This window comes from Propithecus coquereli, unplaced genomic scaffold (genome assembly GCF_000956105.1).
Source record: "Propithecus coquereli isolate 6110/MARCELLA unplaced genomic scaffold, Pcoq_1.0 Scaffold85, whole genome shotgun sequence".
Lineage (NCBI taxonomy): Eukaryota > Metazoa > Chordata > Mammalia > Primates > Indriidae > Propithecus > Propithecus coquereli.
The window spans coordinates 2397277-2425252 of NW_012154729.1; the positions used below are offsets into that span (position 1 = coordinate 2397277).

Consider the following 27976-nt stretch of genomic DNA (forward strand, 5'->3'; position numbering starts at 1 on the left):
AAAGACCAAATACATGTTTTTAAAAAAATGACTACATGTTTTAGCTGGTACTACTTTTGCTATTTTGGACCATACTTTTAGAGAATTGATTTTTACATACATGTTAAGTCTGATTTATATCCCCACATTTTAAACATTAAATGGAGCTTCTCACAATTTCAAATTATAAACAAAAGACTGAAAACAATATGGGAAACAAAGTTTAAAAACAAAGAAAGTATACTGCTACTACCTTATAGTGGAAAAGTTGAGTAAAACGTGCCCCTTCTGTGGCTCATCTCAAAGAAACACGTTTACTCAGAGAGGCAAACATTTCTGATCTAGGAGTTAGTTTCCCACTCACCCTGCAGGACCAGACCTACAAATGTTTCTGGTTGCAATTGCAAAGTAAGTGAAAATGTCTACAAAATATCTAAAAGCTAAATACCAGAACAGGGCTAATCCAAATTGAATCGTGTGCTGGTCTAAATATACATCTTCAGCTTCTTCCTTTTTAAAAATTATCTTTTAATTTCAGATGATATTTAAAAATAACTTACATTTTTAGTGCTTTATGATCAATCACTGTAAAGCTGAAACTCAAATGAATAAGTTTAAAATTTTTATGTTTTACTTGATTCTTCTGAAATTTCAATCACCCACTACTTTACTTAACCAAGTTATACGAGGTAAGTTTCAGCTAAAACAAACAAAAAAATCACAAAGATAAAGTTAACCATTTCAAGAGTAACAAAATCATAATGCCCAATTCATTCAGAGTTTACAACTTTAAGTATTAACTACTGCTTAGTATGTAATTTAAAACCAAATACTTTTTGCACTTTTAATCAAATTACTCTGGGAAGTACAGGGCAAAAAAACTTGGCAAAATTTGTTCTTGGTAACAGAAGACAATGCAATAATGAATCCAAATGGAACATAAGACCAGTGTTTAAAATTTCTAACTTCTAAACACACATATACTTATCTAAAAAATATTTTGGTAGCAAACTGGATTGACAGAATAAACGTTTTGCTGTAAATAAAAAGTACAAATTTCCAATTATAGCCTTATAGCTAGCTGCCAGCCTTTTAAGACATGTACAGCCAGCTAACAGTTCTCTAAAACACATACATGTTGCACTAAAAGATCCCTGCTAAAAATCAACTATTTAAATGGGTCTTACTGAAGTAGGATTTTCATAATACTAGAAATGTTGTAAAAAGCATGATAGGGCTAAAACAATGACATTACTATTAATAAAATTACAGAAGAGATTATTGCTGTACTTTTCCTCCTAAATACCATCAAATTTTGTAGTTACAAAAAGTACAACCAAATTACTTTTTCTCTTACCAAATTTCACTGTTTCACGTCTGTGAAGTTTTTATTTAGCGGAGAATAATTCTTAAAATCTTTTCTGTAAGAATTCGAAGTATTTAAATGTGTAGCTTCACATTATACTATCATGTTTTGCCCTTGTTTCAAAAATACACAAAAACAATATACATTTTTTTTCAAAAATGAAATAAGACGCCCACATTAAAAAAATAAAGCCTACCAAAAAGTTCCAGAGCTAAAAAAGATTCATATGGCACAAAGTGATCTCCTACTAGTCCAAAGTCCAAAAACATTTTAATGAAGTCCATTTATATATTTTGTTTGCTTTTCAATGGAATATTACATTTATTGAGGTGAAATCACATTATTTTTAGTTCTTGGAGTCAACAAATGTACACAAATGTTTTTCAATACAGTTGTTAAAAGCAGGAGACCAAGTTGAGTGTGCCAAAGAGATATCATTCAGTTGGATTTTATAGAGTTATTAGGAAGAAACTTAAAGAAGGGATTTCCTTGGTTGGTTTCCATAGCTTGATAGACCAAAAACAAAAAAACTGCCACAACAACAAACAGCAAAATTTTTATCCACATGGGAATGGAGCGTCCCTTTTTTGTCTTTTCAGACTTGACATCTGCCAAGGGAACATACTTAGGAACATATTTAGATGAAAAAGATTCCTCCATCCTGAAATCACTGAGTTCTAATGGCCGGCCTGCAGCCCCTTTGATTGGTCTGCGGCAACTAGCACTGTTGGGAGCAAAGGAGGGAGAGAAAAATAATTTTAGATAAAGTCATGATTTAGATAAATAACAAAATGTCATTGCCACTCCTAAGTCCAAGTACATTCTGTGAGGTAACAGTAGAAAACTGACATATATAAAGCAGGGAGGTCAGTCAACCTATTTAAAACTCCTATACGTTTTTCATTTTAAAAGTTAGATGCATCTTTTATTAGAAAATATTCAGAATACTGATAATATTCACTAAACCCGCCTTCTTAAAGGCTTTTTCAAAGCTAATATATTTAGGAGGAAAGAGGAAAAATGTAAGACAGTTTTGGTTGTGATTCCTTCAGTTAAGAAATAATTAAACAGATATCTAAATATAGCCTTTTCAATTAGAAAAGAAAAACTCAGGGGGAAAAATTATTTCCCTCTTTTTAAGGTTTCATTTAGATTTAAAAATATGAACTAAATAATAAGTAAATGATTTATTTACAATCCTTCAGCTTAACAAAGTTAATTCTGAAACTGATTCAACTTTCAAGGATATGAAACACTGGTACCTTAGGGGAATTAAACTGCTCCCAAAAGAACAGTTTAATTTTGAGTACAGAGGTACAATATCTTTGTGATGAGGAATTTTAAAAGATTCCCTAGTAGAATACACTAATACTTGTTTCAATGTATCTGAGTACCTAATTCCTGTTGGTGTAGATGCTTCATAGGGAAACATTTCCTTAAGAATATCCCTTTCTACTCTTCTTTCCTCTGTTTTTTCTCCCACCTAATAAGAAACAAACAAACAAACAACCACAAGTTAAAATTTAGAGTACATGTGCAATAATTAAAACATAATTTTAAATAGAAGTTTTAGAGAACAAAATGCCTTTAAATCTAGCCTAGCTTTTAACAACTGCCATTTCTAAATTCACTATCGTCTAGGTATCCACATGCTTCCAAGGCTCTCTTCAAATTTCTTCCATATGAAGATATTTTAATGTGATTATTAGGGGAAAGAATCACCACAGATCCAAATAAATAGAAAAAAAATTTCAGTAACCTAATATGGCAGTGTAAATTCCCTCACTGATTTTCCATGTTTTATACTAATAAAACATTAAGACTATATTGTTTCTTTGTATGTTAAGAATTCTTTAATAAAATAAATGATCAAATATATGATAGCCAATTAACATGGCCCTTTAACAAATTTTATAATAGTGTATGTTTTAAACTACAGTCAGTGCAATGTTCTCAACTTAAAATGCATAAAATAATTTTTCAGCTTGATTATTTTGCTGTTTACCTTTATTCTCAGATCAAAATAATAAATATTTCATCTCCTTTGGCAAAGATTCATTAAAATTATAATGCACCATGCAGTTAGTACTTTAAAGCTTAATTATACAGGAGTTAACCAATTCAAGCACCATACAAAGTCACTTGAAAGTCCCATTATTTGACCTTTCAACAAATGAAAGTATAGCCTCCCCTCACAGCCCAGCAGCACTTTCAAACTTGCATCCATGACAAACAGAATATATTACAAGCAGCATACAAATGACCACTCCCTTGAAAACTGGAACTTAAGAGGCACACAGTAGCAAGAGGATAGTATTAGCATGTCATATTATATTAATTTCCATTTTCACTAATAAAAGTGTATCTTTAAAATATATGCATATATACACACACCACCCAATAAAGAAAGCTCTGCTCCCTCCCACTCCATTTTCTCTTTGAAAGATCAATGATAGCATCGATCTAAATTTTATTCATTTACTTCAGCTCTTGTCAATGGTTTCTTTGGTGTTCTTCTGGGTATGTCTGAGAATTCAGTGATTGGCAGAATAGGAGTTGCATGCTTGAAATTTCCAGTCACCCTATTGACAACCTGCCAAGATTCAAATTATTCAGACTCAGAATTATCCAAACATAACAAAGATTTAAAAAGAAAAGAAAGATACTCTATTTCTATAATATTTGAAATTTTCCCTTAATAAAAATTTAGGCAACAGAGCCTAAAAATGAATACAACTCAGTGCTTCTATGTGAAGCCTTATCATTCTTCAAATATTTTAGCAAAAAGTATCCTTACAATACTTAGGATTCTTCTACAAAGAACTAAATTTACTTATATAAATTGGCTATATAGAAAAATTCTAAAATTCAGAACCTTATGGGGAAAATCAGTTTAAAATGTTAAAAAACATGTAAATTTGAGCTTTGCCAAAATTACCACCTCCCCATTTCCAATTAAAGGGTAATTTACAAAGAATACCACTCGTATAGTTTATGAAACATATTTAATATTTACTAAAGTTTCGTTGCTTGAAGCCATTATAGTTTCAGCTATGGGAGTACTCTCTGAAATTACTGCACCATCTATACGAAAATGTTCTGAAGTTTCCACCTGTTAGGTTGAAAACAAAACAAAAACAATAAATATAAAATAATCACTAAAACCCTACCAATCTGAAAACCCAGTTCTAAGCAATAAGCCTTGCATCACCCTTTTCCTTGGAGTTCTTCTCGACCCTCTTGTAGATTCCCTAGTTAATGCCTGCAGAGGTCCGCCTTTTGAAGATCCACTTGTCCATTCAGTCTCAGTTATTCCAACTTGAGAATAGCTCTAGTCAAGCATCAACACATTAAAAAGTCATATTCTAACATTAAACACCTTAATAATGGCCATATTAGCACACTGAGAAGCCATGAAAAGTCTCCAAATGCCAGCATATAAAAACAATGCGCAAAACAAATAATGCCATGTCCTCAAAATATTCCTAAAGGTGCTGAATGAATAGATACCTAGGCATCAGAATATACTTGAAGGATGGTGAAATATACTAAAGAGTCCACCTACAGTTAGCTCACAAATTATAATAAAAGCGAAGAGGAAGAAAGTGCATCAATTATCACTGGCTTCTTTTTTGACTTGCTATTTGCTATTTGGCTCTAGTACTAGAGCTGCATCTCTTTGTCTAAACAGAAAGCAGACTAATCAAGACTTAAGAGAAAGTCATTTGTTGTAACAAGTCAGTTTCCTTGTAAAAGAAAAATACAAACTTTTATAATTGTTAGCACAGATTAAACATTCTTTCCATGTGGTTAGAATTACTTTAGTAGAATCAGTTTAAATTATAATCTATACATAACTATCTGAACTGAAAAATTTCCAGGTGTCAAACTCTTCTCAGAAACAGAATCAAAATTAGGCAGCAACAGAAACCCTTTCATGAATACACAAGCCTAATATGTTACTGTCAAATCACAATGCTACCCAAGACTCACTACAGACAGACAGACAGGAAGGTAATAGTTGTTATCTCCCAGCCCCAGATTCATTTCTCCCGCAGAGAGCCGACTGATTTTTCATTTAAAAAAAGTTTAACAGTTCTTACATACTAGTTTGAAACCTATTAGACCAGTGCTTCTCAAATTATAATGTGCCTATCAATAACCTGGAGCTTTTGTTAAATGCAGACTCTGATTCAGTAGTTCTGGGATGGGACCTGAGATTCTGCATTCAAAATAGCAAGGTTTTCAATTTTGAAACCACAATTACCAAATGATTCTTTTCAATTCTTTTAAGTAGAGAATATCCATCAATGATTGGTATTATAGCAATAGAGCGTGCTTATGTTGTCAATTTTGCTTTCGATATTTTATCTAGATAACTGATGGTTTTGTGTCCAAGTCAATGTCTACTAAATTTAAAAACAGTTATTTTTCACTCTTGTGACAAGAGCAGTCATCCAATAAATATGCTTATTTGGCTAGAAGTATTATTACCAAAACCCCACAAGGTACAGACACAGTCTCATTTTATATTTATCCGTATCTGGAACTGACATTATAAGAGCTTTACTCACAATCTAAATATCTGGGTTCCTTACCCTGCTATCAATTAGGAAATATTTGCTGAATGCAAAATTAATATTAGTCAAAAGACAAATTTGTAAGCAAATCACATAAACAAATAAATGCATTTTAACAGTCATATTCCTGACTATTTGAAGAGAACAATACTTTCACAATCTGAGGTTCTCAATCCTGGCGGCACTGTATCACTTTTAAAAAACATCAAATGCCCCAACTCTACTTTAGACCAATTAAATCAGAATCTCTTCTAGAAGGGCTTGGGCATAATTAATTCTTAAAGCTCATGAGATAATTAAGAGCCACCTTATCCTAAAGAGTGATTTTAGGTAAAACATGACCAATATGTTTACTCATACTAACTTTTTTTAAAAAACAGCACTATACGCCTCCATTAGAGGACGGGACTTTCACACATTGCTGATGGTAATGCAAAATGTTTCAAGGAAAATGGAAAGGAATTTGATAGTATCTAGTGAAATTACCTAGCAATTTCACTTGCAGACTTCCCCAAGATAAACTGGCAAAAATACAAAATGACACTTGCAAAAGGCTGTTTGGTTCATCCTGGCATTATTTATAATAGCGTACAACTAACTCAACTCAAATTCCACCAAAAGGAAAGTGGTTGAATAAATTACAGTACATCCATAAAATGCAATACATAAAATGCAGTTGTACAAAGCTATGAGGAAGATGGTTATATTCTGACATGGAGTGATCTCTAGGATGTGTGTTTAAGTTGAGGGGGGACATTAAGGAATGTGCAAAGTAGGCTACCTTTTAAGCAAAGGGGAACACATATAAAATCCATGTATTTATGTTTGTTTATTTTCAAAAAGAAACAAGTATAAACCAAAACCTAATAAAAATGGTTATCTATAGATGGAGGAGACAAGGATAGAAATGAGAGTTCTGACTCCACCTTATTTTGCCTAAAGAAAACTACAAATATATTCTCAACAATTAAAAAAAGAAAGAAAAAGGAACTCCAGTATTAGAAAACAAAAAAATCTAGCTATACATTAAGTTGGGGGCCTCATGACACAAAGAAATTCTTTCAAATGATTTTAAGCACGGTATTTTGATGTTATATCCTAGTGGGATATATCCTAAAGACAAGAAAAAATATTTCACCAAATTGCATTTAGAAGCATTATTGTTAGTAGTAATACTGTATTATTTTGAAACATATATATGTTGTTATACATAAGTAACAAAATCATCTGAAGAACCAAGATACTCAGCATAAGAGAAAAGAGATCCAAGTATAACACCCAAAAGTTTAAATAGACTATATCCATAAATTTGAAATATCACCATGAATTCATTATTTACCTAGCCCTACTTACTGAAAAGACCTAGAAGCAGTAACAACCCAGTAGGAATGAACACTCTAGCATTCGGGTTATAGACTCCAAATAATACTTTCCATTAAAAGGATCGGGGTTCCTTGGAAAAATGGATGATTCCAGATACGAAGCAGAAAGTTTACATGAGCCCAGAACATCTTACAGTGTCAGAAAACAAGAAACTATCAAAGACAAATGGGGGTAAGTGGAAAGCAATAAAAAAATACAAGAACCAACTTAGTAATTCCCACTAGCTAAAGATGGCACAATGTGAACATGAAAAAAGAATGTAGGAAATTGATCATAAATCAAATATATAAAAAGCCATAATATTAAAAAAATGTATGATTATCTTTTAAAGCGACTAAGGTACTTTAATTTGAAAACTGACAAAAGGCAAGAAGCATTTCTCCTGGTTTTCCTGTATAAATTTATTTCAAGGTCACTATGAAATTCATGAGGGAAAATCCTTTACAAAGGAATTTCAGTTATAGATGTAAAAGGAATGAGAGAATGAGAAAAACAACTATTTTGTAAGTTCAAAATAATGAATCTAGGCAATAATCATCAATGACTGCCAGAGCCATTAAATGAAAGGGCGCTGTGGAACTTCATAATGGATGGATCAGCCTTTCAATGTCTGAACCTATTACTAATTAATTTTAGCATCACATCCTGTGCCCCCTGAAATGATGCAATAAGAAGGCCGCATCATTCATGAAGCATTCTTGCGAAACTGAATACCGAACCCAAATCTAACCAACTCTCTAGATTCTGTGCTGTCTAATATGGCAGGCCACTAGCCACATGTGGCTATTTAAGTTTAATTTAAATAAAAGCAAAGTAAATGACATTAGCAAATTGCCAAATCCAGAACGTGGGAAATGATGTAATGACCTAGTTTCTTCACCAAATAAATGGAGCAAAGAGAAACAGTTATTACAAATTTAAGAAAAAAACCCCCAAAATCAAATATGATAGATGGATCTTGCTTGGATCCTGATTTGAATGATGTAATCATAACCAAGACATTTCTGAAACTAGAGGAATCGGAACAAGAATTAGACATGTAAGAATTAATTTTACTAGGTGTGACAGTAGCACTATCAATTGAACAGCTCTTATCCTTTAGAGATATATGCTAAAATACTGACATTTTAATGTGTGAAATGATATGTGAGAGATTTGCTTTAATATACTCCAGTAAAAGGCAAAAACAACAAAACCAAAAGCAATTTAAAAAGCTGGAGGGTGTGGGTGAACAGACTAAATTGGTAAAACACTCATAACTATTCAGCATCTGTGACTGGAGAGTCGTTACTCTCTTCACTTTTCTAAATTTTCTGTAATAAGGCCATTGTCTAATTCTGCCTGTCATCTCCTAAACCTACAGTTCTGTGACTTTATTCTACCCCAGTTTAGAGTCCCCAACTCAAAACAACTACCCCTTAAACCATTTTTAATATCATTTCCGCTTCCTCTTTTTAACCTACTATCTGATTAGCCACACATGCTTGCTAGCACGATATCGTCTTGCCTTCATACTCTGGACCCAAATTCTCCATGCTTGTCTATTTCAGTGCCCTTCATCAGATTTTCCTAATTTCTCTTGCTCTGTTATTTCCTTATTCTGTGGCATGCTCCTGCCGTGTTTTGTTGGCAACACTAGATAACACGGCAATAAAATATTTATCCCAGTATTTGGTTCTCTCTTAAACAAAATCTTCATTCATTCAGTGCTCTATACATTCTCCAGTCACCAAGTTCATCTCTAACAAATAGTTTCGAAATTCAACTTATCAACTACATCAAATGAAGAGAGGGAAATAGCTTAAGAAATCAAGAAGACTTCCTCTGAAGATTTATGATTTTAAAATGACAAACGTGAGACAGAAAAGATGAGTAACCAACTAGACAAATCTTCCAGCTAGACAGAGTAAGGGAAAGGAAAAAGACTCTAGGGATAGCAGTCTTGTAAAGCGTCAGCCAAATCAACGCTACATTAGAGCCAATGTTCTTTGTAAACTAGTTCATTTACACCTATGCTTATTTTCCTATATTTTCCTTTTGAAAAATTGTTATCTTGCCTCTACCATAATAAAAAAGGCAAATTTTCATCTAGAATAAGGAAAGAAAGCAGTGTGGTCTCAGGACCAGATTAGCTTCAGAGTTTAGGGAAAAGCCACAGAAGACAAGGCAGGCAAAAATAAAAACAAAGTCAGAAATCTAGAGACAAAGACACAAATAAAAAACTCTTCCTTTGCCTTTTAAAGAAATTGTGTCAAAAGTGGTTAGGCATTTCCACCTTTTAAAAATTTCTCTCAAAAAGCAGTTAACTGGCTTTGAACTACACTTAGCACAGAATCAAACACAAATGAGACATTTATTAAACACCTGCTTTTGCAGTAAGCATAGACTACACTTCTGACAAAATCCACAGTTCAGATTTCAAATGCCATTTAACTGACAATGGATTAAGTTTATTGAGTGTGCTGGAATCTGGCTGTCAACCATTAAACAAAGGCTAAAACACAAGACAGGTTAGTGTTGTCAAGATATTACTTATCCCTGTACACGGTGATCACAAAACTAGATACCTGATTGTGCTCAACTCTTCTTTGCTTGAGTGTTACTGGAGTCTTTGCTCTGCCCTTTAGTGGTTCTCTCTTCTCAAGCTTGAGCTCTATTTTAGAGTCTGGAAATAACATCGAAGAAACCATTACTCTCTAAGACACACAATAAACTATGATGTTATCCTAATATTACTTTGGAACCCTGGTTTTAGGCACATTCATAGGTAAAACAAGTTTGTCCATTGGTAATTCCGCAATAGACCAAAATTGTTTAACCACGGTTTGTCTTAAAAACTTTCTTTTCCCATTATTTTATTCAATTGTTTTTTAATCTCCCTTACTGTTTAATCTGACCACTTCTTCCTATTAATTCTCCTCTCCTTTTTCTGGGACTAACAGCATCAAACATAAAGTGAATTAAAAATGCTCCCATGGAAACTTTTCACTAAAAATCAATTTAGACGTGGAAAAAGTACAATTAAAATACACAGTTGTTACCACTGTTTTGTCCATATAGTATGCTACTACTATATTGCAAAGGTTAGCTTATTAAATTCAAACTTGGAATGGGAAAGGGAAAAAGCTGCAGGAAATTTTAGGAAAGAAAAAAACATGTATGGTATCAAGCCTTTAATAACAAATAAAATAACTGCCAATGCCATTAATAAGTACTTTAATACTAAGTCTCCCTCTTTTCTTTTTTGATGCAGTTATAAAAAACCTGGGTACAATTGAGGTAAGGAGGAATCTTGTTCACAGAAAAATACAATCAATCACAGGTCACTTCTCTTACCCATAATGAAAATAGCATTTCTTTGGAGAGAAGCCAATACTTCTATATTACTTGACTTATCATGACAGTAATTAACCAAACAACTCAAAGATACATATTTTCTTAGCAGGCCTCCCCTGGTCTTGATTTTATCACCACTTGAAGATCTAGATTTTAAAAAAGACTGATATTATACGCTAGGCACAGTGGCTCATGCCTATAATTCCAGCACTTTGGGGGGCCAAGGTGGGAGGATCGCTTGAGTCCAGGAGTTTGAGACCAACCCAGGCAACACAGTAGATTACGTCTCTACAAAAAATAATTAGCCAGGCATGGTGGTGCGTGCCTAAAGTCCCAGCTACTCCCGAGGCTGAGGAAGGAGGATCGCTTGAGCCCAGGAGTTTGAAGTTGCTGTGAGCTATGATTGCACCACTGCACTCTAGCCTGTGAGACAGAGCAAGGCTCTGTCTCTAAAAAAAATAAAAAAGACTGATAAATTTTGGTTAACTTCTCCCTTTTTGTGGCCATTTATCATAGTATAGTAAAACCAGTAAAGTCAGTTGTTAACTTCTACTACCAAAAATTTAACTTGTATTACTTTCTTACCAAAGAGGCAGGAATGGGGTCAATTTTTACACTAAGCTTAGTTTTGCATGAACTCAATGTAGCTGTATTAAAACGTGGTTAAGATAGCTATGTGTCTTGCTAATTTTCCAGTGTAATACTAGTCAGTCCAGACACTACACCCAAGTTTCCCAAAAAAAAAAGAACAGTGATTTTTACCAAGTTAGTTCAAATAGTTCAATCTTTATTTAGGATTAAGCTATCAACTCCACCTCCCATCTTCTCAACACTTCCATTAATGCATCTATCAACAAATATATCTATCTATGATTGATACAGCCCAGCAATATAAAATCTACTTTTATACTCTGTTAACTCTAAAAATTAGAAAGCACCAAGTAAAAAATCCATTAGTAGTTTATCAGAAATTGGACAAATATGGTGTAAGGGTACAGATTAATTCTTCTTACAAATTTAGATTCCAACAGCCAATAAAAACATGGTCCTCAAATAGACAAAAAATCTTATGATAATAGTCACAATATTTTCAATTAGAAATGTCAAGTGAGTTTCAATGATGAAATGGAAAAGGGATGTTCATCCACAACTGTTTAACTTGTTGCAACTCCAAGAATAAAACACACATACAACATGTTTCTAGAGACCACACAAAAATGTTCAAATTTAACAACTTTATTGAATTTGCAGAAGCATTCTACAGTAATACATTTTAAAAAAATCACACAGCACTTAGTAGGTACATGGATACATGTACATTTCAAAAGACAAGTAACAAAATTACTCCCAGAAAGTTGCAAAGATGGACATGTGTAGTCTAAGAGTATGGTAATGGCTAGAAAGTACTCAAGGGACCGTATTTTGTTATACTTAAGACTACTATTTACCACAATGCCTCTACTAGGTAAGTTACTGTCTTATCTTACAATCATAGAAATGAAAAGAGGACAACAAACTGCTTTATACACACAAACAGATACTGGAATATAATTTCTTACGGTTTTTAAAAAAAATTTAAATTTGCTTTAAAGTCTAGATTAAGCCTAAACGTCTATAAAATACAACATATCTTAAAAGAAAAGTGTTATTTTAAAAAGGTCTCATTTTTCTATTGTCTAGTTCATATGACAAAATAGAGTTATGGTGAGTATGCACTATACCAGAGTATCTATTATGACCTAAAGAAGTGTTTCTCATGGATTAGTGCTGGCCCATGAACTGTCTGCTACCAGACCACGAAGAAATGAGTGACTTGCATCGGAATGTAAAACAATACATTATATAGCTACTGCTATTATTAAAATTTTACTAAAAAATAAATCCTGTCATTGACCTAAAAAGTGTCACAAGATGTAAATTGTTGTTTGCTTATCTTGTCTCTGGATCAGTAAGTTTGTGGACTGGCACTGTGAGTTGCACTGGTCTAGAATATTATGAATGATGTTGCAAACGCAGTAACAAACGAAAGAAAGAAAATAGGAACAAAAACATGGACAAGTTCTAGAAAGTGAAAAGATACTTAATGGAAGTATCAAAAAGAAAAAAAATCATTGTTTTGAATGTGCAACAAGTGTTTAATTTTGTCCTAGATATAAAAGAGAACGCATATCATGCTATTAAACAACAGTAAAGACTCCACTTATATTCTAGTTATTGGAATTTTCTTACTTTTGAAGAGTTGTAAAAGCATAAGTAAAATAGAAAATAGCAAACTATTTAGAGACAAATATGTGATCTAGAAAGTTTTACATTGTACCAGGCTTTCTATCTGTGCAAATCTTAAAAAAAAAAAAAAAGGCAGTTCTATATGGGCAATTACTTTTATACAGTAATTTGATGGGTAGAAGCATAACATTTTGAAATTAGCCTCATCTGGAAACCAAAGACCTTAACAGAAAAGAAAATTTTGGCATAAAAATACCTGAAATTCCTAGAAAAGTTCCTAAGTTCCCCATATCAAAGATAAGATAGATGTCTTTGTTCTTTACTTTATTAGTGTTTATTTCCACGCTTTTTAATTACTTTATATACTTCTCCTCCAAATAACTTTCCACCTTTAAAGGATGTAATGGCCAGCTTATTCTTAGAAGCTGAATTAATTTTGCAATCCTTCAACCAAAGATGTCGGCGACCTACAGTGGAATTTCCCATGGTATAGGCAGCCACCTTCACTTCATCAAATGCAGCTTCACAAATATATGAGGCTGCGTCGTATGTTTTGCTCAGAATTCCAAGTGCCTGGTGTATACGACTAGGATCTGAGCTAAGAATTTGTGCAGCCTGACTAATGTCTGCCTGCATAGCTTTAGCTACAAAGGCAGTGTGGGTTGCAATCTGCAATGCTGATGCTGCACCTTCATATGCTCTACAGAGTGCTAAGTCTAACTGTTTATCACAAGACTCAGTGGAGGTTGCCTGAATACCTGCTGGTGGAGTGGCTTCAGAAATAAACCCTAAAATTTCATCATCTACTTTTGGAACTGACAATATCTGTGTTGCCTCTCTGGAAGAAACTGGATAGTTGTGTGCCAATGAAGGCACTTGCCTGTCAATTTGCTGCCACTCCTCTTCAATTACTTTTAAAATAGATTCGTGGAAGGGAAAAGATAGTTCTGAGGCATCTAGTTTACCATGCTGTGATTGCTTAGACATTTCTATACCTAAGGTAGTGAGTGAGTGAGAGACAACACTTTTGGCAAAAGACATCGGTTCAGATCCAGGTATATTCTGAAACGCCACAAAGGAACCGGAATCCCTTTCCTCTACTGACTTCTCATTGAGTCTACGGAATTTCTGTGGAGGAGACAGGGATTCAGTTTCTTGAAACTTAGATTGATCGATTCTCTTGCATATGTTTTCTATGTCCAGTGGGGGTGTAGAGTTAGAAGTCCCAGGCAAACTACCTAACCCACCCTGGACCAACAGAGAATTGACGTAATCTCTGATTGCCTGAGCAAGTGGTGGAGAAATTAGTTGTGATCTCTCAGACTCTTCTAGTGTTTTCCTTTCACTGGAGACAATTGACTGATCTGCAATATAGGATCTCTCAGAACATAATGGTTGAATTCCACTTTTCTCTCCACTGTAAATATTTTCTACTATGTCTTTATAGCAAGTAGTGGTGGTTTCTTTAATCAGTGAAGGAGAAGCTGCAGTAGAGACCAACATGGCAGTGAGTTCATGCTGAGAAGATGACGAAGAACTTTTCTCTAAACACCTATCATGGCTAGATTTGGAGGAAATAAACAAATTCCCTCCAGAGGCTAACTTCTGCAACTGTCCCCTGCCAGGCAAGTTTGTGGCAATAAGAGGGTCCCTAGGTGGGTCTCCCTTAGAAGTGTGTATTTTCTTAGCTGCCTGTAGTTCAGTACTGCCCAAAGGAGGACGGGTGGAGATTTCAGGAAAAGAAATACCCTGAAAAAATCCACCAGAGGGAGTAGTTGGAAGTTCAGAAAAAGGAACAAAATCCCTAGTGGACTTCACTTTCTTGTGTTCTTTCTTCTTTCCTGTAGAGGCAAAAGAGGCAGGAAGTTTAAGCATTACTCGTGTTTGAGCTGATTCTTTGCCTCTTTGCTAAAATAGTGCTGTTGAAGGAAAAGACTCTATATTTCATATTCTGAACAACCAATTTGGCAGACTGTGCCCTGGTAGGCAATGCTTATGGAACTACAAACAATTTGGGTCAAATTAAATAATCACAATATTAACAAACAAGTAATATGAACTAAAAGTTTATAAAGATCAAGTTGTACTTACAAGAAGTTTTGAAAGAACATTTATTTCATGTACTAGTCTCAAAAATATCACGGTCAAATTTTTATAGCATAGTCTTACTAAAAATATGGCCAAAACATTTGCTTTAAAGTTGCCTTGAAATCAGATTATTTAGCAAAAATGTGAACAAAATTTAAATGTTTATCAATTGAGAATAAAGAAAATATGCCATATTCAAATGCTACCACTACGTATCAATAATGAGGAATAAACATATATAATAAATCAGTAAAATTAAATCTCAAAAATATAACATGGAGTAAAGAAAAGCAAGTGGTAAGATTTAGCATATTATGTATATGGATTTTTAAAAGTACAGAACAATATCACATATTAGATGGATGCATATGTAAAAGTATATAAAATGAAGTGGAAAGATAAGCATCAAATTAATGATAGTGATTGCTTCTGTGGAAGTAAGTGATAATGGGCAAAACGTAGGTGGAACTTTGCCTTTACTTGTAATATTTTATTCTGTTAGAAAAATGAGATTTGAAGCAAAAAAGACAGTTAACTGTCAATTTTAAGTGATGGAAAATTGGACATTTATACTTGTCTCTTAGAATTATCAATAAAAAAATACTTAAATCAAATTACTTTGAGGATTACTCTAATGATATGAACAAAAATTATACATATCTTACCAATAGTTTTAAATTTTACCTTCTTCATGGTCACTGTATGAGTCTGAAAAAAATTACATGTATTCAATTATCATCTTTTTCAATTTTACCTTCTTCATTGTCGCTGTATCTGTCAGAATCATTACTTCCATTCTGCCTTGTATTTTCTGCTGACGAAGAAATTGTTGGCAGAGGAGTAGAAGATCTTGATTCGGCTCCTTGTTCCCTAAGTTTCAACAGCTTTTTCTCATATAGCTTCCTGGTTGTTCCTGAATTAAGGCAAAACTCGCTTTAGTACTTGTATTGTCTTATTTAAGGTCTAGCTCAGACACTATCTTCAGCAACATTTTAAGCTTACTTTCCTTAAGCTTACTCTTCCTTTTTTAAACTCAGGTGCTTAAAAATATTAATAGTATATAATGGACTTTCCTATAATAGGTGTTTTTCTGGGATTTTAATATGTGATTTCAACTTTTTTTTAATAGCATGGAATACATATTAGATTGATATAGGCCTTCCTGTAGATCACCTACTGAAGAGCCATGTATGACTATTTTTGACTGAAAGTCTTGGACTTGTACATTTTCCACACTACTATATAATAACAGTACTTGCCTACGTAGAAAAATCATTTTTAAACAGATTGTTCTCCTCTGTAGAGTAACTATGATTAAACTCTTCTAAGAGATTATATGCCTGTAAGTAGCCATTCAGTTAACTTATAGAAAATTTCTATAAATTGCATTTAACTATAATAAACTTTACAGTTAGAACGACTTTTTAGAGAAAATATTATCACAAATAAAAATTACAAACAAAAATTGATCACAAATTCTTGACACATTTCAACATCAATGACAGTTTAAAACAAAAACTAGCTTTTATTTTGTTTTATACTAACTGCACCTTTGCTTAATTTCTGTAAGATGAACAAAATGATAATGGACATTTTTTAAGAAATAACATGTATCTAGAAATGTTATATAAGGGGTCTTAATTAAGTTGAACAGCTAGTGCACCAACATGTAATGTCATGTATTTTGATATATAATACACATTTTTCAGTGTCTCCCTTTTGGAATTTTAAATGAAAAAATTTAAAAAGTATTATATATCTGTTGGTAATTATATTAATAGGCTTATTATTATCTATTTGGAAGCAGTATATAAATTATTCTAAATTCTTGTTTGCAACTATAACTACAGCAAAACTCACCAAATCTCCAGCATTCACAATTTCTCACAACACAGAAGATCAAAATGGATTTTTCTCGTCTTGAAGTTATTGCCAAGGCCCTCCAAAACTAAGCCATAATCAACCTTACAAAATAATCATCACCTAAAAGCAATCCAATGATGGAAATCCAGTCTGTTTAGTTCTAAGTTTTCTTATTTTAGTTTGTTCTTTTCGGTATGGTTCTTGAATTCCAACCAAGACAGAACTTTTTAAAAAGGACTTTTCATGATAACTGAAAAAAGGCACTATGCTAGGAATTGAATAACTTGAGTTATATTAACAAGTCTGTCACTAACTTTACTGATTTGGATGAATTTGGCCAACTAGGTTATCTCAGATTTTCCTCAATTGTCATATAAGAACCATGTGTCTCACCACGCAGTGTGGTATGAGCCCCATATAAAACAATCTTAGCAATAGAAGTAATTTTGGAGATTATCTAGAGTTCAATTTTCCCATTTTTATTTCCCTTGTTTAGAGTCAAGGAAACTAAGGTTCTGGGCATATAAATGATTAATGACAGACCAGTCCTTAGAACACAAATTCTAACTGCTAAGCAAGAGGGAAAAACAATTTGGGGTCCTGCTTCACAGGAAAAGATACTGTATTTGAAATTTCATCAACTTACCCACAATAGGACCAGGATTCACTCCATATTTCACAAGCTGATCCAGAAGATCTTCATTAGTCAGCTCTGTTACATCTAGATCATCTTTATCTTCTAGTCTGGGTTTATCAGTTTTCTTTGTGGCTTTCTGTAAACAAAGTTCAGTTAACTTTCCACATGAATTAAAAAGTTCACTTATTAAATACACAACACTCAGTATACAATAAACATGCAAATTCACCTTCAAGTTAATTTACAGTAATATTAGGCCTTAGCAATTTGGTTCAATTAAAAGCCGCTCATTATTTGAGGATATTTTCTAAGTTCAGCTTAAGTATACAAACCAAATAGCCAACTATGTAACTCAAATTTTAAAGACATTATTATTACTAAAATAGTTAATTTTGGATTAACTATCTAAAAAGGGTAGTAATGGCATCAAAAATTCAAAAAAGTAAATAAAAACTAAAGCTGATTGACTCTGGATAATATTATATATCTGTATTATAATAAAATTTATGCTTGTTATCTTTTAAACAAGCAAAAGTTATACTGTATTTCTTAAAGCATATAACTCCTGACGGCAATGGAGACAGATTAGCATGAAAGTTGCAAAGAGAAGCCAGACTGGGTTTTAAAATTTTCATCCAGACTGTGAACACAATTTACTATTGACCTTTTGATAATTCTTAAAAGCTTAAATTAATCCAAAAAAGTTTAAATTAAGACTTTACCACAAAGGTTCATACTAGTTATATATAAAAGTGATTTCCATTAAACAGCATATGAGAACTTAAAGAAGGTCAAATGAATGAATACAGTCGGCTCTCCATATCCATGGGTTCCAAATCTGTGGATTCAACCAACAGCTTGACAATCGCAAGCATTCGGCACAATGGTTGGATAAAGATGAAGTGCCTAAAACACAGTCTAAAACCGAATATTCACCAAAAATATTCAGGTGGAAAAACCCAATAAAAAACAGTAATACATTAAAATAATACGAATTTTAAAAATACAGTATAACAACTATTTACATAGCATTTACATTGCATTAGGTATTATAAGTAATCCAGAGATGATTTAACGTATGAGGGAGGATGTGTGTAGATTACTACACCTTTTTATATAAGGGACTTGAGTATCATGGAGTTTGGTATCCAGGGGGGATCTTGGAACCAATTCCCACCCTAAGGATAGGAGGGACAACTGCATTCTCCTTGTAACATAATTATTTTAGTATGAGGTTATTAAGTATGAAATGTCCGATTTCTTTAAGTACTAAGTTTGACTGTTGAAATCTCTGACATTTCACTTTGACACTTGTTTTATTTTTATTGTGAAGGTATATCCTCAGCCTTTCAAATGCACGTTTTGGCTTGTGATTACCTTTCAAAAATTTTTTTTACAGCTATTTTTGTGACACCATGCATAAGTCAAAAATTTGTATTATTTTCAAATATGAAATTGGTTCTGTCATAGAACCACTGCAGCACAGAGAGCTCGAAATATCAACAAAGTGTTTGGGAAGGATGTGGCTAATGAACACACAGTATGTGGATAGTTTGAGAAGTTCTATTCAGGTGATTTTAATCTTGACAACGAGCCACGTGGGCAACCGAGACCAAGGTGGATAATGATGAGCTGAAAGCTGTAGTAGAAGCGTATCCATCTCAACCTATGCCGCGAATTAGCAGCAAGATTTGACATTACTATTCCAATAATGTTGGACCATTGGAAACGAATTGGTAAGGTAAAGAAGCTGGATAGATGGGTACCATACTGCATGAATTAAATGAACGTCAGAAGAGAAATCTGTCTTGAAGCTTGCCTTTCTTTGCTGTCGTGACATAAAGGTGAACCATTCTATGCCGTATTGTTACATATGATGAAAAATGGATTCTTTTTGACAATCGCAAGCATTTGTGATAAAGATGAAGTGCCGAAAACACAGTCTAAAACTGAATATTCATCAAAAAAACCCTAATGGTGTCTGTTTGGTGGTCCAGCAGTTGGTATTATCCACTACAGCTTCATGAAACCTGGTCAATTACAGTGGATGTCTATTTCAACCAACTTCAACCAACTGGATGACATGATGAGACTGCTTGTGATAAAGCAGCTGAGATTGGTCAATAGAGAAAGGCCAATCCTCTTGCAAGACAATGCTCAACCACATGTCACACAAAAAATGAGGCTCAAACTACAGAGGCTGGACTTGGAAACTCTGTCATCCACTGCATTCACCAGACCTTGCACCAACTGACTACCATTACTACTTCCAGGCTTTGCACCACTTCAATTCTGAACAAGCTATGGAAAATTTCATCGCCACTAGCTCTCCAGGCTTCTTTTGCTGCTGGCATAAACAAGCTATCATTAAAATGGCAGAACTCTGTCAATAGTTTAGGCGCATACTTTGATTAATTGTACTGTTTCTTGTTTGAGATATAATAAACTTTTGATTCGAAATCAGACATTTCACATTTAATGACCTAACAGTTTATGATCCATGAAAGAAGCCTGACAGACTTCATGGTTACATATCGTCTCCAACGGTTTAGTCCCCCAGATTAAGTTCTATATGAACATTTTGCTAAGAATAGTCAAAAGAACATGGAACAAACTTGGAGAGAAATTTTAAGTTTTTAAATTAAGCAACAGCAGTAGTTACTGAAAAAATTATATAAATTTCCAAGGTTAAACATGCAAAGGAAGCAAAAGTATGGGTACCTTTTAAGGTTGTGGCAAATAGCCTTACAAATGCCTCAGTAATCCCAGAAAGCATCAGAGTACTAAACAAAAAATGGCTAAAATTATGAAGTTGTACTGACTGTTTACTTTCCAATAATGCTAGAGGGAAAAAAATCAGGCATTATTTGGCCATGTACTAGAATTTCTATGTTTTTAACAAATAAAAATTTGATGACCATTCAAGAGAAATCTTTAAAACAATGGCTGTGAAGTTATAGTGAGGGTACTTTCAGAACGCTTTAATACACATATATTGCACTGATCTAGAATCACCACGCTTGAGTCTTGAAGGAACCCACACCATTATGTCAAAACAGTTACCTAGAATCTGACAGTTCTTATTTAAAGACTTGAATTCTTTAGAGAAAAGGTTTATTTTCATCAAATAGACTTAATCCTGTGTTACGAGACCTACTCAAATTTCCCAAAAGCCGCAGTCAGGTAAGGGAGAAGAACTCCAATTAGTAAGGTTCAAATTACTTGTAGATAATCCTTCCCACCATAAGAACGTTTAAATTTTACTATCATCCTAATGACAATAAAAATCCAAGCCATTAAAAAAAAATTTACTATCAGTAAAATATTCGGCATTCCAACTTCTTGCAACAGTTTTCAAGAAATCTTTCTTTGGCACTCCACATGTTCCACCTGCTTTTTATTATTAATAGTTATAACTATAGTACATGCTTTATCTTCTCCAAATGGTTAACTCCCTGAGCAATGATAGTCCCCAGGTCCCAATAACTCACTTTTACTTAATATACTTTAAAACAGAAAATGATCCTACTGACTATCAATATTAATTTTTTCAAGTTAAGGTTATCAATACCTTAACTCTTTTACAAATTATCTCTAATTTAAAAGGTCTTACCCCATTCTGATTCTTAATCTTGAGCCTCAGAACGTGTATTTTTAAGGTGTAGCTCAGGTGATTTGGATGCAGCATTTAAGCAGGCAGTAAAAAGGAGGATCGCTATTATACTCATATTTTTATACCAAGCATCTAAAAGTTTCTAAAGAGTACCTCACACAGAAATTGGCACTTGATAAATGTTTTATCAAATGAATGAATACAAGTACAATGTTGGGAAGAAAAAAGTCATTTGTTTTTGAAAGCCCATTTCTTATTAGAAATAACATAGGCTTATCAAATTGAAGTAGGAAGCCAACTAACTCCCTTACATTTTTTAAAAACATAATGAAAAACTTTAGCTGAACAAAGTAATCTTAAATAACTTTATGCCAATAAATTTGCAGAAGGTAAGTCAAATAGAGCAGAGGTTGTTCATAACAGGCTACCTGATTTTTTATCTGTGGGGAGAAAAGTTTCAGAAGTTATGCCATTTTATAAATATCAAATTTAATAAGAATAAAAATTGTAAGATAGGTAGTGTGCTGTATGGTGATTAGCAAGCCAGCAGTTTCAATCAGGAAGAAACCACAAGCTGTACTCAATTCTGCCTCCAGAGAGCTTTGTTCCTTTAAATAAATCACTTGATCTCTTAAGAGTTTCATTCAAAAATATCAAGTACTTTCTACCTACCAGGAACTGTTGTCCAGTTTCTTCCCAGCTACCAAATGATCTCTAATGTCTTTTCCAAGTTTAAAAAATCCAATGGTTCTATGATTAACACCTATGAGCTACTTTAATTTCTCCAATCTCTTCCTCTAGTAGCAAAGAGAATGAACTACAATATTATTATTGTAGTTCAATATTATTCAATTATTGTTCAATAATATTGAACAATATTATTATAAAACAGACTAAATTAAGCACTTATAATGCATTGAGTTGTGTTCTAAGTGCCTTTGGGTTCACTTACAGAATCCTAAAAATCTATAATATACAAATATCCTCATTTTACAAGTGAGGAAACTGCGGTCCAAGGCTGCACTTGGCTAACTCAGGAATCTTCATACTATCCTACGAGTGAACAGATTTTATACATCACTTTCACATACTCATCTCACCCTTTTTTGAAAACTATATTTTAGTAACTTTGTATTGTATTGCTCTGGCATTAAATAAAGACAAAAAAGTTCAAAGGTCATGTTATAATAGGTATCAACTACTGAACACTAGACACTTCACATACGCAACCACTTGTAATCCTCAATCTGATTAAGTAGCTGTCAGATTTTTTCTTTAATTCAGGTGATAATGGAGGATTTGAGAGGCAATATTCACTGTTCAAAGTCATATGAATAAGTGACAGACCTGCAACTGGAATCTGTAACTCTCTAATTTAGAAGTCTGTACACTTAACACCTTACTATACAGCATGGTGGTCAATTAGTGATTTAATCAACATTTACCACCGCTAGCATACTTTTAACTGCTCTTTTCCAAGTCTTTAAATATTTCCTGTTAAGAATACATAATTCACCAGACCAGACCATTCAAGAATGCTATGTTCCACTAGATCCCAAATAGCTACACCTTTATGCTCTGCATTTTAGAACAAAAAGGCCAATTCTGCAAATGTTTATTTTTGGGTCCACAATCTACATAATTTCAATATCTAAAAACACCAGCATCATCTAGGTGCATAAAAGGCTTAGAAAAAAACAAAACCAAAATAAACCTTTTAACAAAGAAATTTTTGTCATATCACACCCAGTGAATATAAGACAAGAGACTACTGTCGTGGCTGAAATGAAACAATTTCTCCTTTAGTTAAAAATATTTCTCAGCCAAGCATGGTGGCTCATGCCTGTAATGGCAGCAAGTTGGGAGGCTGAGGCAGGAGGATTGCCTGAGCCCAAGAGTTAGAGGCTACAGTAAGCTATTATCATGCCACTGCACTCAGCCTGGGCAGCAGAGTTGGGCCTGTCTCTAAAAAAATTTTTGTTTTAAATGTAAAATGTTAAAAATTCACCACTTAAAAATCTGCCTTATCTGCAACTCTCAAACATAATCTGGCTTTCTCCAAGATAAGAAATGAGACCCTATGCCGTTATTTTATATGGAGCTAAAAATGACTAAAACATAAAATATGGTATATATAAAAGGAATGTGACATGAATAATTTTCTACATATTATTATAAATGTCCTAAGGTTCTTTTCTTGTAAATTCAAATTACTTTATCCTATGCCTGATAAAAACATCAGACTCGTAAGTTAAATTATTATATAACTCACTTTTACTTAACGTACTTTAAAATAGAAAATGATGCTACTATCAATATCAACTTTTTCAATTTCTTGGTACCACTGAGCCCAGCCAAGGGTAAACATTTTTCAGTTTTAAATACTCAAGGTAGAGAAAACATTTAAATCCATGAATATGAAAGTTATTCTCTACATGGATGAAAACATTAGATGAGCTATAAAGGGCTTAGCATGCCAATCGTCATAGGAGGTACTCTCAAACAAATGTTAATTCTTTTCATCCAAGATTTATTTTCATGGTGCTGACCAACTTGAACGTTTTTTACTTTTAGTGAGACAGAGTCTGGCTCAGTACCCTAGGCTGGAGTACAATGGCACAGATCATAGCACACTGCAGCCTCCAACTCCTGGGCTCAAGCAATCCTTCCACCTCAGCCTCCAGAGTAGCTGGAACTACAGGCAACCACTACCACGCCTAGCTAATTTTTAAAATTTTTTTGTAGAGACAGGGTCTTGCTGTCTTGCCCAGGCTGGTTTCGAACTCCTGGCCTCAAGCGATCCTCCTGCCTTAGCCTCCTAAAGTGCTGGGATTACAGGTGTGAGCCACAGTGACCAGCCATTTAGGTCTTCTTACACCTCAAAGACCACAGGGTAGATGGGGACATGAACTCTCTTTTGCAAAGTGGTAAAGGAAAAACATCAAAACTGAGATGGTTGTTTTTGTCAAAAAGGAACCATCATAAAAATAAGTAAGAATCAATAAGAATACAATGTATTCTTGTATTCTTATTACAAGAATACAACCAAAAACTTCATGGTTTAATACATTTGCACAGACCAACACAGGGTTATACAGAAGAACTGTTTTTTTTAAATGTGCTGATTTAAATTAAAAATATTTCATTTTCAACCAAATCTTTACTGAAATAGTGTGAATACTACCTTCTTTTTCAGAGTGGGTGGAGGATAATGGATAAGGGATATGCCTTACTTCAAAAGTAAATTTCTGTTTATTACAGAATGGTAAAGTGGCTTTCTTCAAATCCACAAAAACAAGACATGAGAAACAAAAAAGTGTAACTGGTCTTTTATTACTGAACACATTTTTATTTGGCACTACTTTGTGCCAAGCACTGACTTAAGACATTTGTTAAGACTTTCGATTTCTCTAAAGCTCAGACTAAGATTTTCAATTAAATTTACACATGTTAATAACATGTCTCTCATTTCTGCCTGAGTAGTCAGGAAAACACATTAGATATGTATTTTAAAATTTGCTCTGAAAGAAGCAATAATTTTGAGTTATACTAGTAACCAGCAGTAACAACTCCAAACACCACATTCATTGTGCCTTACGATGCATTTTAAGTTACACCAATCACTTCATTCTATTATGATTTAAAGCTCAGTAACTAGGTAGGCACATGCAACCAACAAAACAGCACATAAAAATCCACAGAACAGAAAGCAAACTGTTCTCAACGAAATATGCATTTGGTGGAACTGAACTGAGATTTAACTGAGATCAAACATTTCAAATTGCAATACTAATACGCAGGAATGTCATGAAATAAACATCTTTCCTGAATCCGAAGTCTTTCCTCTCAAGCAAAATTTGCCAAATTGGGGGGAAACCCCAATCCAAACTCTTAGTAATTTTAAAATATTTGTCTATGATAAGCGCTTAAAATTTTTTTTCATTTCTTTTCCTGCTGAACAATACAGGGGAATAAAAGTGTATTTTAAAATGCTCATTTTACAGTGAAGCAGTCCCGCCGAAAGACGGTTTGTTGCTGGGAAAAGATTAAAACAAACAAGAAAACATTAACGGTTCAAAAAACCCTCCATATGCAAAAATATAAAAAGGCGGGAATATCATTATTTCAAACTTTGGTTAGAAATCGGTATGTCACAAATTGCCCTCCAGGGAGCGCTCTGAGACTCTGCTGCAAGACATTTCAGTTAATAAAGCGGGAAATCGCTCAAACTTAACCTACAGCATTTTAGAGCGGATCCTCCCGAGGCTTCCGAAAAGGACACGGAAGTTCCTAAGTGCCCACTCCCGGCGGTCGGCGGGCCAGGAGCCCCGAGTCACCCGCGCAGCCCACACCTGCGCGCAAAATAGCCATCGCGAACGCAACTTCACACCTCCCGCACACACAGCGTCAAAAGACGCGAGCCCCGCGGCTCCAACTTCAGGCCTCCCTCCCCTGCACCCTTCCTTCCAGGGCCAGCTCCCTGCGGCTGGGGAGCTCGGCGACGCGGCGCCCGGGAGGGAGGGGCTGCGGCTGGGGGCGAGCGCGCGCCGCAACCGCCAAACGCCCGCCTTTGTGGCCCCGGCCCGGCGTCCTTACCCTGCCGACGGCGGCTCGACTGCGGCCCGCAGCGGCGGCCCCGGAGCCGAGGACTGGGGTGGGCTCGCGCTCCTCGTCGCTGGAGAAGTCCGGCGGCCCCTTGCTGTTGGCGCCTGCAGCGAGCGGCGGCCGGTTGCGCGCCGTGAGGTGCTGCAGGTAGAGCTGTACGTACACGTCTTTGCGCTGCTCCCCGGCCGGGAGCGTCACATTGTTGGCGACCAACTCACTCTTCAACTTGTCTTTTGTCAGGACCGAGGGGTCTTCCAGGAACTCCGGCATCTCGGCGATCTGCGAATCCCCTTCCCCGCAGCCTTCACAGCCGTCGCTCACGCCGGCGCGCTAGCTCCTGGCCGGGGGCCGCGCGGCCGCCTCCGAGCCTCTCGGCTCCCGCCCGGGACGAACGCCGCGGAGCAGAGCAGAAACTCCCGGACACAAAGCAAATTCAGCCCCGGACACAAAAGCCCCCGGAGCGCAACCACGGACCAAGTGCGGCCAAGCTAGAAGCCCGCACCAACCCCAGCCCACACACTACAGGCAGGAGGCGAACAGCCTGCTTCGCCCACGCCCCAAGAACGCGCGCCGCCATTGGCGGGCAGCGGGAGGAAGCGTGGCGGTCATTGGCGGGTTGGCTCGCGCGGGTTCCATTAGCCGCAGCGCCGAGCGAGAGGTGGTAGAAACGCAGTTTAAAAGCCGCTCGGGCGGGAGCCGAGGCACCCGGTCCGGTTCTGTTTTCATTTCCTCCACCCTTTCCCTCAGACGCTGATAAAGGACAAGTCGTACCGTTTTGGGGCGCCGTTTCCTCTCCTTCTCCTTGCTTAAGAAGCAGCCTTCCTCTCTGGGGTCGAACGGGCCGAATTCCACGCCAGCTACGAGGACCCTTGGCTGGGCCTTTCTTCCTCCCGGGACACTGACCCACCGAAGAAGAGTGGCCGCAGCCTTGCCTTCCCCAAACGCTACCCCTGAAGGGAAAGGAAAGAAGCGAGGCATGTCTGCAGGCACTCATATTCCTTGATTTACTTGCGGGGGCGAAGGAGGGCAGGGAGTTAAATCCCCCCCGCTCTCCGCTCGGGAACGCTTCTTTTGTTCCTGAAATTCAGGAAAAGCCAGACTTCTACTACTGGGCACTTTAGATTGTCCTTGAATTGGGAACAAAATTGTATTGTTATTCGCTTCTTAAGGTAAAAAGGCTGGGGCATTTCTAAGTTTCATTTGAACAGTTATGACTCAAGACAAATCCATGCAAGAATTTTCATTGAAAGCCGTCTTTGGGTTAGATTCCCCCACCCATAAGTATCTTACCGTAACTTAAGCCTAACGTTTGATAACCTAGCAAAATGAAATGGAACCTTTAGGAACCTTTTAATGGCAAACCTAAAATAACCGAGAAGGTGCATACTAGATTTTAATCCTAGAGGTAACCTAGTGACCTATAATTAGGCGGGGAACGCTAATCAAACCCATATTACTGATCCACATTAAAACCTGGTAGACTCAGAAACTTGCTACAATTAAAAGTCTTCCTGAAAACAAGTACCACTGATGACAAATATTGTATTTTTTATGAACATATGTTTCAAGATACGTTTTCCTAGGAAGGAAAGAAGCTGATCTCGGATCTAGGGTGTCTTAATCATTTCCCAAGATTCTGGGCTCCAAGCTATGCTTTAGAAGCTGCTTTAAAAAAAAGTGTTTTTTAAATGTTTACCTGATTTCTACATGATTGTTTAAGTTAGAATAAATTTAAGGCAACACTTACACTAAAAATGTTTTCTATAGTTTAAGCCATTTTGTTCAGATTGAGGAGATGTTATTTCTTTTAACAATCATTTTTCTAGAGGCAATTTTAATTCCTTTCTAAAAATCTCAGTATTCACATATCTTTAAGCAATAGTATTAAGGTCAGTAATGCAAATTAGAAATTGTGTTTTAAGTAGCAAGTTTTGTAGATTTTTATGATGCCTTGTAAAAGTCGCTCATTTTTTGCCCCCACAGCTTCCCTGGGCCCATAAGCACGTGTTTATCTTCAGAAGGGAAACTGAGCTGAGAGGCAGAGGACCATGATTTGCAGTGACTGGTAACCCCAGCAAATGTAATGCATGTGGAATAATCACAGTCTGCAATATGTCTAACACAGGTCAATGATTTCTTCCAGTACAGACTCAAATGACAATGGGCAGAGCAACGAAGTTCTGAGCTCTATCTCTGCAAGGGCACAATTGATGGGTTTATTCTACCCTATTTCGATGAGTAAATTATCCTCAAGTAAAATTTTTTTTTCTCCTGTTAAATTGTTACTTTGCTGCTAGCTA

The 27976-nt window shown here is 35.4% G+C and overlaps 1 protein-coding gene and 1 long non-coding RNA gene across 4 annotated transcripts; one reads left to right on the forward strand and one right to left on the reverse strand.

Annotated features, from left to right (window-relative positions):
• Positions 1-821: 821 nt before the first annotated feature.
• Positions 822-26197, reverse strand: TMPO (thymopoietin). 3 transcript variants are annotated; one of them, XM_012664041.1, is made up of 9 exons: positions 25668-26197; positions 17468-17594; positions 15713-15871; positions 9876-9973; positions 4557-4676; positions 4362-4457; positions 3828-3938; positions 2740-2828; positions 822-2069 (listed from the first exon to the last, which is right to left on the reverse strand). In XM_012664041.1, exons 1-9 carry the CDS (start codon positions 25944-25946, stop codon positions 1784-1786), a joined length of 1365 nt encoding a protein of 454 aa, XP_012519495.1. In that variant the 5' UTR covers positions 25947-26197; the 3' UTR covers positions 822-1783. The 3 variants fall into 3 exon arrangements, with proteins under 3 accessions (XP_012519495.1, XP_012519496.1, XP_012519493.1); XM_012664042.1 differs by lacking the exons at positions 3828-3938; positions 4362-4457; positions 4557-4676; XM_012664039.1 differs by lacking the exons at positions 822-2069; positions 2740-2828; positions 3828-3938; ... (1 more) ...; positions 4557-4676; positions 9876-9973 and adding an exon at positions 13198-14711.
• LOC105826116 lies at positions 25668-26898 on the forward strand. Its single transcript, XR_001138298.1, has 2 exons — positions 25668-25823; positions 25917-26898. It is a non-coding gene; the product is annotated as an uncharacterized LOC105826116 (long non-coding RNA).
• The last annotated feature ends 1078 nt before the right edge of the window (positions 26899-27976 follow it).